The 13,608-nt window shown below is 45.6% G+C and overlaps 1 protein-coding gene across 1 annotated transcript; it reads right to left on the bottom strand.

Moving 5' to 3' along the window:
- Window positions 1-1,149: 1,149 nt before the first annotated feature.
- Window positions 1,150-10,486, bottom strand: LOC122467768 (dnaJ homolog subfamily A member 1-like). Its single transcript, XM_043554361.1, is given in 5 exon segments — window positions 1,150-1,464; window positions 1,466-1,501; window positions 2,058-2,353; window positions 9,769-9,840; window positions 10,462-10,486. Coding segments are annotated over 5 exon segments (744 nt in total).
- Window positions 10,487-13,608: the final 3,122 nt, after the last annotated feature.

Below are 13,608 nucleotides of genomic sequence, written 5' to 3'. Positions count from 1 at the left end.
AAAAAAAAGTGTAAACACGACTGATTACATATATATATATATGTATATATATACATATATATATATGTTAAAAATGGCATAGCAGAAGGGAATGCAATTCTATAATTGCAAGCCCTCAAACAGCAGCATATTATAAACTCCTTCTTAAAACGGTATCCTTTCTGGGACACCTGGGTGCGTCAGTTACTTGAGTGTCTGACTTTTGCTCAGGTCATGATCTCATGGTTCATGGGTTCGAGCCCTGCGTCGGGCTCTGTGCTGACGGCTCGGGGTCTGGAGCCTGCTTGGGATTCTGGGTCTCCCTCTCTCTCTGCCCCTCCCCAGCTCACACACACACACACTCTCTGTGTCTCTCAAAAATAAATAAACATTAAAAAAAAAAGCAAAAAAGCAAAGTATCCTTTCTATCACTAATACCACAGGCCAAATTACACGGCATGCCATCTTCAACGAACAGACAGTTGAGGCAACAGAAGAAATGCAGAAGCATCACAATGAATCCCACTTAAGAGAACTACAGACCAACACTTCTCTACAAATTAAGTTCTTTTTCTGATTGCCAATTAAACACAAGTTTTAACTGTACAGCTTAACAATTAAGGGTCACACACTGAAGTCCATACATACACCTAGCATTTCAGTCTTAGCTGTTTCATGTCCATAGAGCTGAGATCAATCACAAGGTATGACGTAATAAATGCTAGGGGAGATTTTTCTTTTTTAAGTAGTTTTTACAAGTATTAAACTTACCTTGCACACTGAAGTCATCACACACACAGCGCAGAGTCAGAGCTTTTTATTTAAGTTTACTCTTCATTTAACTTTCAAAACACTACTATAGCTGAATGTCTTTTTAATGTTTTTAAATGTTTATTATACTTTTTTGAGAGAGAGAGAGAGAGACAGAGCGCGAGTAGGGGAGGGGCAGAGAGAGGGAGACGCAGAATCGGAAGCAGGCTCCAGGCTCTGAGCTGTCAGCACAGAGCCTGATGCGGGGCTTGAACCCACAAACTGTGAGATCATGACCTGAGCTGAAGTCGGACGCTTAACTGACTGAGCCACCCAGGTGCCCCTATAGTTGAATATTTAAAGCAAAAGCAATAGCAAGTAATGAGCTACGATTGTAGTCTTTCATTAACTCAATACCGCCTATAAAATGCCAGCGGTGCTATTTACTGGCTCCATTAAGAGGTCTGACCGCCAAACACCACCCCTAGGATGATGTTCATCGTCCTCATATGCTTCTCCATTGTAATGGCGCCATCTTTCCTGATGTGGAGCAAAGTCCACCAGTCCTGCCTGGTCCATTTCATCAGTCTCTTCCACTTCCTTCCTCTCAGGTAGGAGTTTTTCCAGCAGAGAGAGTTTATCAGGAGAGAGAAAAGCATTCTCAGGAAAGTGTACCTCAAATTCGATGATCAGGCGACCCTTTTCATATGGTCTACGATAAATTGGCACGCCTTTTGTCTAGCACACGCTTAACATCGCCGTACGTGACAATCTCACCTGGAATGAGAGGTGATGACAATGGTTCTGTTGTCCAGAGCAGATGTTGGCTTCTGAAAGCCACACAGTGCTTCAACCTGCTGGAAGTCCACACACATGGAAAGATCCCCTCCTCCCCGAGGAAAAACAGCCTGGTCCTTCTGATCTAAAACAGTGATGACATCTCCTGGTTCCAGAACCAGTTCTTGGTCTCCTTCACCATGGAATGTTTATCTTCTGGTCATCTTCCATGCCTTTGTCAATATGAACTTCTAGAATCTTCTTTTCTCAAACTATCTCCCTTCCATTGCAGATTTTACATCGATCTTTAGGACCGATCCGTTCCCCATGGCCCTGGCACTCCATGCACACAGACTGAATTTGCTGAGTCATTCCAAGTGCTCCCCCATGAGTTCTTATTTGCACCCCAGTACCTCAGCAATTGGGACAACATTCTTCCACTCCTTTCTTAACACCTGGGCCTTCACATTTGTCGCAAATCACATTCTTTTGAAAAGCTAGTTTTCCTGTTGCACCATTATGTAAATCTGCTAAGGTTACAGAGAGCTAACCTCTCCTTTTCTCTGCATCCTTCGTCCTCCTCCAAAAAACCTATCAAAGGTGTCCACAGGGGAGCCAAAACCACCACCAGCTCCTCCCTCTTTAATTGCCTGTTCTCCTCCTTTGTCATATAATTCCCTTTCCTTTGCATCAGAGAGCACTCCGTAAGCTTGAGAAATCTGTTTAAACTTCTCTCCTTCATTTGGATTCTTATCAAGGTGGTACTTCAAAGCCGGTTTCCTGTAAGCCTTTTCCATTTCTTCCTGGGTGGCATTGGGTTTGACCCCCAAAACATAATAAGTAGTTTCTATCTCTCACGATTTTCTATAGCTGGTGAGCGGGCCGAGGCCAGTGTCGGGGAGCAGAAAGGAGCACATGGCTGGGCACAGCTTGGGCGCCCACCGTTCCTCCACTTCTCACCGAGCATTCTGGAAAGCTCCCTAAAGATTTTATTTTCAAGTAATCTCTACACCCAATGCGGGGCTTTAACTCACAACCCCAAGATCAAGAGTTGAATGCTCCTCCAACTGAGCCAGCTGGGTGCCCTTGAAGAACAAGCCTTGTTAAAATGTCTACACCACCCGGGGCGCCTGGGTGGCGCAGTCAGTTAAGCGTCCGACTTCAGCCAGGTCACGATCTCGCGGTCCGGGAGTTCGAGCCCCGCGTCGGGCTCTGTGCTGATGGCTCGGAGCCTGGAGCCTGTTTCCGATTCTGTGTCTCCCTCTCTCTCTCTGCCCCTCCCCTGTTCATGCTCTGTCTCTCTCTGTCCCAAAAATAAATAAACGTTGAAAAAAACATTAAAAAAAATAAAATAAAATGTCTACACCACCCAAAGCAATCTATACATTTAATGTAATCCCTATCAAAATACCAATAGCATTTTTCACAGAACTAGAACAAACAATCCTAAACTTTGTATGGAAACACAAAAGACCCCAAAAACAGCCTTGAAAAAGAAAACAAAAGCTGGAGGCATCACAATTCCGGGCTTCAAGTTATATTATGAAGCTACAGTAACCAAAACAGTATGGTACCGACACAAAAATAGACACACAGATCAATGGAGTAAAACATAAAACCCAGAAATAAACCCATGATTATATGGTCAATTAAGCTTCAACAAAGGAGGCAAGAATATACAATTGGAAAAAGTCTCTTCAACAAACGGATGTCGGGAAAACTGGACAGCCACGTGCAAAAGAATGAAGCTGGACCACTTTCTTTCACAATACATAAAACTCAAAATGGATTAAAGACCTAAATGTGAGACCTGAAACCATAAAAATCCTAGAAGAGAACACAGGCAATGATTTTCTAACACCGGCCATAATATTTTTCTAGATACGTCTCCTGAGGCAAGGGAAACAAAAGCAAAAATAAACTATTGGGACTAGATCAAAATAAAATGTGTCTGCACAGCAAAGGAAGCAATGAAACTAAACGGTAACCTACTGAATGGGAGAAGATATTTGCAAATTACATATCCTATAAAGGGTCAGTATTCAAAATCTATAAAGAACTTATAAAACTCTGGGAATGCAAGCTGGTGCAGCCACTCTGGAAAAACAGTATGGAGGTTCCTCAAAAAACTACAAATGGAACGACCCTACGACCCAGCAATGGCACTACTAGGCATTTATCCACAGGTGTGCTCTTTCGAAGGGACACATGCACCCCCGTGTTTATAGCAGCACTATCCACAATAGCCAAAGTACGGAAAGAGCCCAAAAGTCCATCGATGGATGAATGGCTAAAGAAGATGTGGTATATATATACGATGGAGTATTACTCGGCAATCAAAAAGAAGGAAATCTTGCCATTTGCAATTACGTGGATGGAACTGGAGGGTATTATGCTAAGCGAAATTAGTCAGAGAAAGACAAAAATCATAGGACTTCACTCATATGAGGACTTTGACACAAAACAGATGAACCTAAGGGAAGGGAAACAAAATTCATAAAAAAACAGAGAGGGGGACAAAAGAGAAGAGGCTCATAAATATGGGGAACAAACTGAAGGTTACTGGAGGGGTTGTGGGAGGGGGGATGGGCTAAATGGGGAAGGGGCACTAAGGAATCTACTCCCGAAATCATTGTGGCCCTATATGCTAACTAATTTGGATGTAAATTTTAAAAAAATAATAAATAAATAAATAAATATTAAATTAAATTAAATTAAAAAAAGAAAAGAAAAGAACTTCTAAAACTCAATCCTCAAAAAACAAATAATCTAATTTTAAAATGGGCAGAAGACCATGAACAGACATTTCTCCAAATAAGACATCCAGATGGCCAACAGACGCAAGAACAGATACTCCACATCACTCATCATCAGGCAAATGCAAATCAAAACCACACTGAGCTATCACCTCACACCTGTCAGAAGGGCTAAAGTCAACAACAAAAGAAACAACAGGTGTTGACAAGGATGTGGAGAAAGGGGAGGCCTCCCGAGGGGAGTGGGTGGGAGATGGGGGAAGTAGGGGATGGGAATTAAAGAGTATTCTTGCCATGATTAATAATAATAATGATGATGATGATGATTTAAAAAAAAATTTTTTTTTCAACGTTTATTTATTTTTGGGACAGAGAGAGACAGAGCATGAACGGGGGAGGGGCAGAGAGAGAGGGAGACACAGAGTCGGAAACAGGCTCCAGGCTCCGAGCCATCAGCCCAGAGCCCGACGCGGGGCTCGAACTCACGGGCCGCGAGATCGTGACCTGGCTGAAGTCGGACGCTTAACCGACTGCGCCACCCAGGCGCCCCGATGATGATTTTAAAAAGAAAAAACTAAAGCACTTACCATGTGTTTAAAAAAAAAAAAATGGAAGTAAAAATTTAAAAATCCAGACCCAAAATAAACTAGAAGACCAAAGCCAGGAGGGTGTTCGAAACCATGTAGGTAAGCCATGGAGTCCATAGTTACTAAAGATGAGCTAATTCTTACTCATCTATAGCAGCTCCTGATAAGGCCCACCCCAATTTGTCATTATATTCAGAACGAAATACATCCCTATTTGAAATGCCACCTTGGTTCTATCCTTTTTTTTCCCTTTCCTTTTCTTTTAATATGGATACTCTACTTGCAAATATTCCTTGGCTTTTTCTTCCTTTTTTTTCCCCCCTTGGCTCTTTTTTATTTTTTTATTTTTTTATTATTATTTTTTTATTTTTTTTTTAATTTTTTTTTTCAACGTTTATTTATTTTTGGGACAGAGAGAGACAGAGCATGAACAGGGGAGGGGCAGAGAGAGAGGGAGACACAGAATCAGAAACAGGCTCCAGGCTCCGAGCCATCAGCCCAGAGCCCGACGCGGGGCTCGAACTCACGGACCGCGAGATCGTGACCTGGCTGAAGTCGGACGCTTAACCGACTGCGCCACCCAGGCGCCCCACCTTGGCTGTTTTTAAAAAAAAATTTTTTTTAATGTTTATTTATCTTTGAGAGAGAGTGAGACAGAGACAGAACGTGAGTGGGGGAAGGGCAGAGAGCAAGGGGAACACAGAATGTGAAGCAGGATCCAGACTCTGAGCGGTCAGCACAGAGCCCGACGTGGGGCTCGAACGCATAAAGTGTGAGATCATGACTTGAGCTGAAGTCGGGGGCTCAAGCACTGAGCCACCCAGGTGCCCCTCCCTTGGCTCTTTATTCCCGCCCACTGATCTGTCCCTGTGGTACCGCCCCATTTTAACGTTCCTAGTTCCATAAGACAGTCCAGTAAGCAATAGGGCAAGTTCCACTTTGTAACTATTCTCAATTTAACCTTGAATTTTCCTCCCACACTTATTTTCCCAGGTGTATCCACCTATTCTAGACAGATTAGAGCCCCTGGGGTGACCCTTGACCTTCAAGGCTTAGGGCATGGTGATGCTGGGCTCCCAGGCAGGTCTGTCTCTGACCAGCAGGAATCTCCAGGCTAATCTGAGTGACAATAACCAACCCCCAACCTTGAAGCAAGGTGTCCTTAAGATTCCCATTTATCGCCAGACTCACATTCCGGAATAGTAAAGGGTGTCCTTTTCCAACGGATGAGCCCCTGCTGCTCCCCCAGGGGTGATTGATTTGCCCAGAGCACCTAAACCATGCCTGTTTCTAGGAAGGGAATAAACCTATTTCTTCCCTAGACTAGAAACCCCCATACTGGGCACAGGCGTGTCAAGGAGAACCATGGCGTTGAGTTTCCCGATGCGGTGTTAGCTCTGGGGTTGGTTTGGTGTTTTTGTTTTGTTGTGTTTTGTTTTACTTTTCTTTTTTTTACGTTTATTTATTTGAGACAGAGAGAGACATCAAGCCGGGAAGGGGCAGAGAGAGAGAGGGAGAGAGAGAATCCCAAGCAGGTATGACCTGCTGACGGTGAGAAGCCCGATGCGGGGCTCCAACTCACAAACTGAGCCAAAATGAGGCGTCAGATGCTCAACGGACTGAGCCACCCAGACGCCCCTGTTTTCCTTCTTGACGCTGTCTGCAAGATGCTGGGCTTTAGAGAATAAATATCCCCAGACTCCAAGTCGCCAACGTCATGTTGACTGTAAAGGAAACCGTTTCACAGAGCAGAGGCAGGATGGGTCAGGGCGATTCCCGGGAGGGTCATTTCAGGGGCCTCTGCCACGCTCCCCTGCCCTGACCACTGGACACTGTTCCACCTGACCAGACGGACAGGCGGTCTTCTCCATATTGTCACATTTTGCTTGTATTTACATCTGTGTTTGTCTTAGGTGCCTGCGGAGAGGTAGACTGTCTCTGGGAAGTAGAACACCAGAGTCAGGGGTCCTCCGAGAGCTGCCAGCGCGGGTCCCCGTGTCAACGGAACATTCCTCACTGCCGTGTTCATAAAGAAATGGCTGGTGTTAAATGGTGAGCTTTGGGAACAATCTGGGAGAAACTACTGCTATATTTCTGCTTTGAGGGCAAGTGTTACAGAAACAGCCTGTCCGCTTTACCCCACAAACTGTCGTACTTGGCCCGAATAGTAGGGAGCAGGGAGATGTGATCGTTCGCCACAGTCTGTCCTTCAGCCAAGCTGTCCACATCCTGGTGCCGTTGGGTTACGTTTCAGAAGAGCGAGGGGCTTCAGAAACCCGTTTGTGACATTTGCTGTGTTAGATTTTGTTTGAGCGGCGCCCGGGTGGCTCAGTTGGTTAAGTGTCAGACCCTTGATTTCGGCTCGGGTCATGATCTCACAGCTGGTGGGATCGGGCCCCACGTCAGGCTCTGCGTTGGGAGCAGGGAGCCTGCTTGGGATTCTCTTTCCCTGACTCACACACACATGCACGCTCTCTCTCTGTCTCTCCAGGTAAAATAAACAAACATTTAAAAAAATAAGATTTTGGGGGCGCCCGGGTGGCTCAGTCGGTTAAGTGTCAGACCCTTGATTTTGGCTCAGGTCATAATCTCACGGTTTGTGAGTTCGAGCCCCACGTCAGGCTCTGTGCTGACGGCTCAGAACTTGGAGCCTGCTTTGGATTCTGTCTCCCTCTCTCTCTCTCTCTGCCCCTCCCCCACTCACACTCTGTCTCTCCCTCTCTCTCTCTCTCTCTCTCAAAATATAAATAAACATTAAAAACAATTTTTTGACGTAAGATTTTGTTTTGAAATGTTTTTATTATTCTTTCTGGCTCTACGTACTCACTGCAGAAAATTTAGAAAATACAGAGAAGTATAAAGAATTAAAATCACCCATACTTCTCCATTCAAAGTTACCGCTGTTAACATTTTAGTGAATTTTCTCCAGCCTGTTTTGTATATATAACTGAAATCTTCTGGTATATACACATTTATTTCCTGACTCCCACTTACTGTATCATTAAAACAGTCCGCGAAGACCATTTTAATAACTACGTAAAGTTTTTTGGGTTTTGGGGGGCGTTTTTTGTTTCAGTAAAGTTACGTTCTATGCACCTGTAATAACTTGCTAAACTGTCCTTTTGCTGCAGTACATCAAAGTTCTTTCTAGCTCTCATTTTTATAAATGTAGCAGGGTCTTTTTTTTTTTAATGTTTATTTATTTCTTGGGGGGGGGGGAGGGGCAGAGAGAGAGGGAGAGAGAAAATCCCAAGCGGCTCCGCGCTATCAGCACAGAGCCTGACGTGGGGCTCGATCCTAAGAACCAAGAGATCATGACCTGAGCTGAAATGGAGTTGGATGCTCAGCTCACTGAGCCACCCAGGCGTCCTGAAATGCAACTATATCGTGGGGGGGGGGGGGGGGGGGGGGGGGGGGGGGGGGAGGGGGGGGAGGACGGTGAAGAAAAAATGTAGCTCTTTCATTTTTTCTGGTCTCCCCGTGTCCTATTCTCTGGCTGGCATGGGGAAAAATGTGACCTTTCAATTATTAGTCCTATCCAATAATCCTCATCTGTGAGGCTCAGTCTAAGAAAAGGTGGCCAGGCGTCCACCCCCCCCCCCATCTGGGGGCAATACAGGGGCTGGGGGAGTCAGACGCAGGGCCCCCCACCTGGGATAGTTACAGGGCTGGGTGTAAGGCGGCCTCCTCCCGGGACTCCAAGCAGGAAGAGGGGCAAAGCCCGCTCCATCATGGGTGCCCTGAGTTGCTGACTTATCTGCCTGGGCTCTCTTCCCCCATTGCTTTTATTTTCCTGTTTTTCCCAGGGCCCAACACAGGCAGACTCCCCCCCCCCCCCCCCCCCCCCCCCCCACCGTCCCGCCATCTAGAGCAGGACGCCTCCGGCCTGCCTTCCAGAGCTGGAAGGATTATCTCCTCCACTAAGGGAGGACCCCACAGGCTGAGTCTTCTGAGCCTGGCTCTTGAAATGCTGAAGCAGGGGGTTGCGGGGGTGCCCGGGATCAAAAGAAAATAGTTTAGAAGATCTTTTCTTTAAAGACAGACTCCTGTTTTGCAAGGCTCATGTCTTGCTGTGTAATTCTATTCTGAATGTCAGGAGCTGGGTAGTAATTCCTTCCTTCTCTCTTCATTCTTTCGGTAATTTTGCATTTCGCTGAGATGAATGCCATCGGTTGTAAGATGCACTGTTATTTTAGGTACTCCCGAGAAAGAAAAACCAGCTTCCAATTAAGTTACGGACGATGCTTTCTTATAATTTAGAATTTGGGTTTCTACTTCTTGAAAAAGCGCGTGTTAGACTTACGTAGACATGCATTTTTATCATATATCGCTCTCGTGCGTAGGTCAAAGGGAGAATAGAAGGGGAGTAAATTGGCAAGTGCTCCTAAAACTTCTTTACAGAAGAGACTGATGCAGAGGGTCCTCTGAAATCCCTTTTCAACTCAAAGTTGTCTGCATGAAGAGTGTTGTTGACACAGGATCTCTTAATGCAGAGATTAAGTAAGAGATCTGCCAGAGCCTCTGGAATGTTCTTCCACACTGCTGACATCCATCCTGCAAGTTTTTTTTTTTTTAACTTTATTTCTTTATTTCAAGAGAGAGAGAGAGCGAGAGCGAGAATGGGAGGGGCAGAGAGAGAGAGGGAGACAGAGAATCCCAAGCGGGCTCTGTGCTGTCACATGTTCTTGGAAAGATTCTAACACTTTCTGAGACCTTAATCCTCTTGATTTTATTAACGGTGCTGGAAAGAAAATCTTTGAATAGAAAACTTCGATTGCAATTCTGCTATTTCTTCAGAGAGATTCCTAGGAGAGGGTTTAGATATTTAACAGTGAGGCTATTTTTTTTTTTCTTGTCGTGAATATACACCATCACTATTGGATCAGGCGTGAGGTGGACAGACACGGGTGCACACTCACTCGCACACACGCGCATACTGTGGCGGCGGTGGAACACGAGTGCTCTCCGTAGACCAGAAATGATCAGGAACTCTTGAGAGACAGAAGGAGAATGAGGCTAGATTGAAGGAGGAAACCACAGCATAAACTACATGCAAGAGAAGACCGCTATAGAAGTCGAGAGCAGCTGAGAGGCTCCAGGCTCGGAAATGGCAGAGACAGGAAACAGAAGCCCAGGAACTACTCGAAGGTGGTTTGTTGCAGCCCCACAGTAAGAACAGGAGGCTGGCTCTCTGGTTGCCTCCCCCTTATTGTGCCAAGAAGAGGACAACAGAGGCATCTGCCCACAGTCAGTAGTCAGGTGGGCACTTGAGCTTACAAATGATGGCTGTGATCAGGAAGTCCGCCAATACTTGGGAGTGAGGAGCCTCTTTGGTCATAGACATAGGCTCTTGGTTCACCCCACCCAGTAGAGTCTTTTATTCCTCCACCATAATCCCTGGATTTGGGATGTAGGAAACAGTTAGTGTTCACACACATTGGCCATGTTTGTCACAAATCTTTAACAAGTAACGGCAAATATGACTAATAGTGGCTCAAGAAAAAGACATTTCAGTAAATCACATCACAGGATGTCTCAAGGTGGTTTGGGGTTTGGCAGCTCTGACTCAATTAAAGCTATCCACAAAATAGATTTCAGACTTTCCACTTCACCATCCTTAGGGTAGAGCTGCCTCATGGTCGCAGAATGGCTGCTGTGCTCCGGGTATTACATCTACGTCAAAGGAAGGAAGAAAGGGAAAGAAGCAGTATCGTTGGCTTTTCTTCACACAAGTGTCCCTTTTACAGTGAAGTGAAAGATTTCCCAGAAATCTCTCGGTAGGTTTCCACTTATATCTCATTGGCTAGAAGTTTGTCACATGCCAGATGTAGCTGCAGGGGAGGCTGGGAAAGAGAGGCACTGGAATCCCAGGTGACTTAGTACAATCAGGATCTGTCACCTGAGCTGGTTGGGCATATGACTGCCCAAACACCATCAGGGTTTTGTTAGGAAGCAAGAAGTGAGGAACGTCTATCGGTAGCCATTGCCAGAGTCTTCCGTGGAAGCCAAAAGGAGAACTACACAAAGACAATCACACATCCAAGAGTCAAAAAAGATTTGTGAATTAACAACATATCGACTCACAGATCCTAAACCCAACAAGCAGAAGAAACCATAAGACTTTAGATTACTTACATAAAATACCCTCAGATAGATTAAAGGAGAAATTTGCATTCAAAAATAATACTTAGAGATTTTGGCTAAAAGGTAAATCGGACGTTAAAGAAAACAACCCTCAAAGTCAGAATGGACACACTTAAAACGTGAAGCATACAGCAGAAAGACAAACCAATCAAAAAGGAAGAAAACAATTATCTACACTTAGAGGCAGTGTGGTGATATTTCATGACACCAAGGATAAAAAACAAAAAGTGGGACCCCTGGGTGGCTCAGTCGGTTAAGCGTCCGACTTCAGCTCAGGTCATGATCTCGTGCTTTGTGGCTTTGAGCCCCGTGTGGGGCTCTGTGCTGACAGCTCAGAGCCTGGAACCTGCTTCGGGTTCTGTGTCTCCCAATCCCTCTCTGCCCTCCCCCACTGGTGCTCTGTGTCCCTCTCTCTTTCAAAAATAAACATTAAAAAAAAGAATAAAAAAAAATCCTTAAAGAGAGGAAAACCGGGTCCACTAAGAAGAAGAAGAAGAAAGAAAGGAAGAAAGAGAGAGAAAGAAAGGAAAGGAAAAAGGACACCATAGAATAAAAAAGTAATGGGAATAAAAAATAAGCTTCTGGAAGTTAAAAACCTGACAGTAGAGGCGGAGAGTGAGAAATTAAGGTCGAAGAAATCTCCTACAAACAGAGGAAGAGACAAGGAGAGAGAAGATACAACCCAGAGGATCAATCCAGAAGATCCAACGGTCCCACAATTAGCCCAGGCAGAGAAAACGGAAGAGTGAAAATTATCTACAAAACAATGTAACTTGATGAAATGTTCCAGAAGCTTTGCTGAGAAGCACAGTACCGCCGCGAACACTTTTACAGAGCCAGGAACACACTATCCTCGCACATCTCAGGCACGTGGTTCTCTTGGACTTGCATTTTGCGTGTGCAGTTTGCATCCGTTTTCATCATGAACTCCCGTAAACCCAGCAGCGGGGGGAGGGGGGGGGCCAACAACTGTCTGCAGCCTCCTTGTTTTTCCCATCCCCCGGCACCCCCCAATGAAAGGTAGCTGCCATCCTGAAATTCGTGTTTGTCATTCTTTGCTTTTTAAAATATGGTTTTATTGGGGCGCCTGGGCGGCCCAGTCAATTAAGCACCCGAGTCTTGGTCTCAGCTCAGGCCGTGATCTCACAGTTCGGAGGTTAGAGCCCCACGTCGGCTCCGCACTGACAATTCCAAGCCCCCGCTTGGGATTCTCCCTCTCTGCCTCTCTCTCTGCCCCTCCTCTGCTCATGCTCTCTTTCTCAAAATAAATAAATAAACTTAAAAAAAAAATGGTTTCATCAGTGGGGCGCCTGGGTGGCTCAGTCCGTTAAGCGTCCGACTCTCGGTATCGGCTCAGGTCATGAGCTCACGGTTTCGTGAGTTCGAGCCCTGCACTCGGGGCTCTGCACTGACGGCTTGGAGCCTGCCTGGGATTCTCTCTCTCCCTCTCTCTCCGCCCCTCCCCCACTCACACCGTCTCTGTCTCGCTCAAAATAAATAAATAAACTTAAAAACAAAAAAGGCTTTATCACCTATATGGGTGCCTGAACAACAGATGGTTCTGTTTCACTTAGTTTAGAATCTCACATAAAACAATACCGTCACTCTGTGCAGTCGTCTGAGACGTGCTTTTCTACTAATTATTAGGCTGTCGAGCTTCAGGCCCGTCGTTGCCTGGAGCTATAGTTCATTCATCTCCATGGCTATGAGAACATAACCAAAGTTTATTCTTTCATTCTTCTACCTCCTACCAGCTCGGGAGATTGGGAAGAGGGGTGTGTGTTACTCACGCTGCGGCAAGAGTCCAATGTTTATCCTCTCCGGTGGAGAGTCAACAGATGATGACCAAAACTGAAAAATCACGAAGGAGCGGTACCCGCATATTATCGAGAGATAAAGTGAGTGTAAGAAGAATCTGCTACAGGAGTGAAAGTGGTTTCCGCTGGTGAGGAGGAAACGGTGGAGGAGGGGAGGGGGAGGGTGCTGTTTTTTTATACGAGACTTGCACAAGGATGGGGCGCTAACACGAAGCACGTAGACAACGCTACAGAGAGGTGAGCACGTCAGGGTTAACCGCCAGAATTACAAAAATAGGATCTAGATCTCGCGCACCGTCAGTAAGAAAAGAAGGGAATAAATGAAATGTGATCCAGCCAACAAATGGTAGAGAAAGAGGGGCATGAGCCAGAGGGGCAGCTGGCTGGCTCAACAGGTGCAGCGTGAGACTCTTGACCTCATGGTCGTGAGTTCCAACCCCACACAGGGCGTAGAGCTTACCAAAAAAAATGAAAAATGTCTGATACTTTTTTTTTTTAGTGTTTATTTATTTTTGAGACAGAGAGAGACAGAGCACGAGCCGGGGAGGGGCAGAGAGAGAAAGGGAGACACAGCATCCGAAGCAGGCTCCAGGCTCCAGGCTGTCAGCACAGAGCCCGACGCGGGGCTCGAACCCACGAACCGTGAGATCACGGCCTGAGCAAAGTCGGACGCTCAACCCACTGAGCCCCCCAGGCGCCCCTATAATACATTTAAATTAGTAAATTTCCCTAAGAAAGAAAAAGTAACAAGAAAGACAATTTTTTAAGTGTATTAGTTGTGTCGTTGCTGGGGGTTTT

Source organism: Prionailurus bengalensis, chromosome B3, assembly GCF_016509475.1.
Source record: "Prionailurus bengalensis isolate Pbe53 chromosome B3, Fcat_Pben_1.1_paternal_pri, whole genome shotgun sequence".
Lineage (NCBI taxonomy): Eukaryota > Metazoa > Chordata > Mammalia > Carnivora > Felidae > Prionailurus > Prionailurus bengalensis.
The sequence above is the reverse complement of the archived record's forward strand: the minus strand, read 5'-3'. Positions and strand labels throughout refer to the sequence as shown.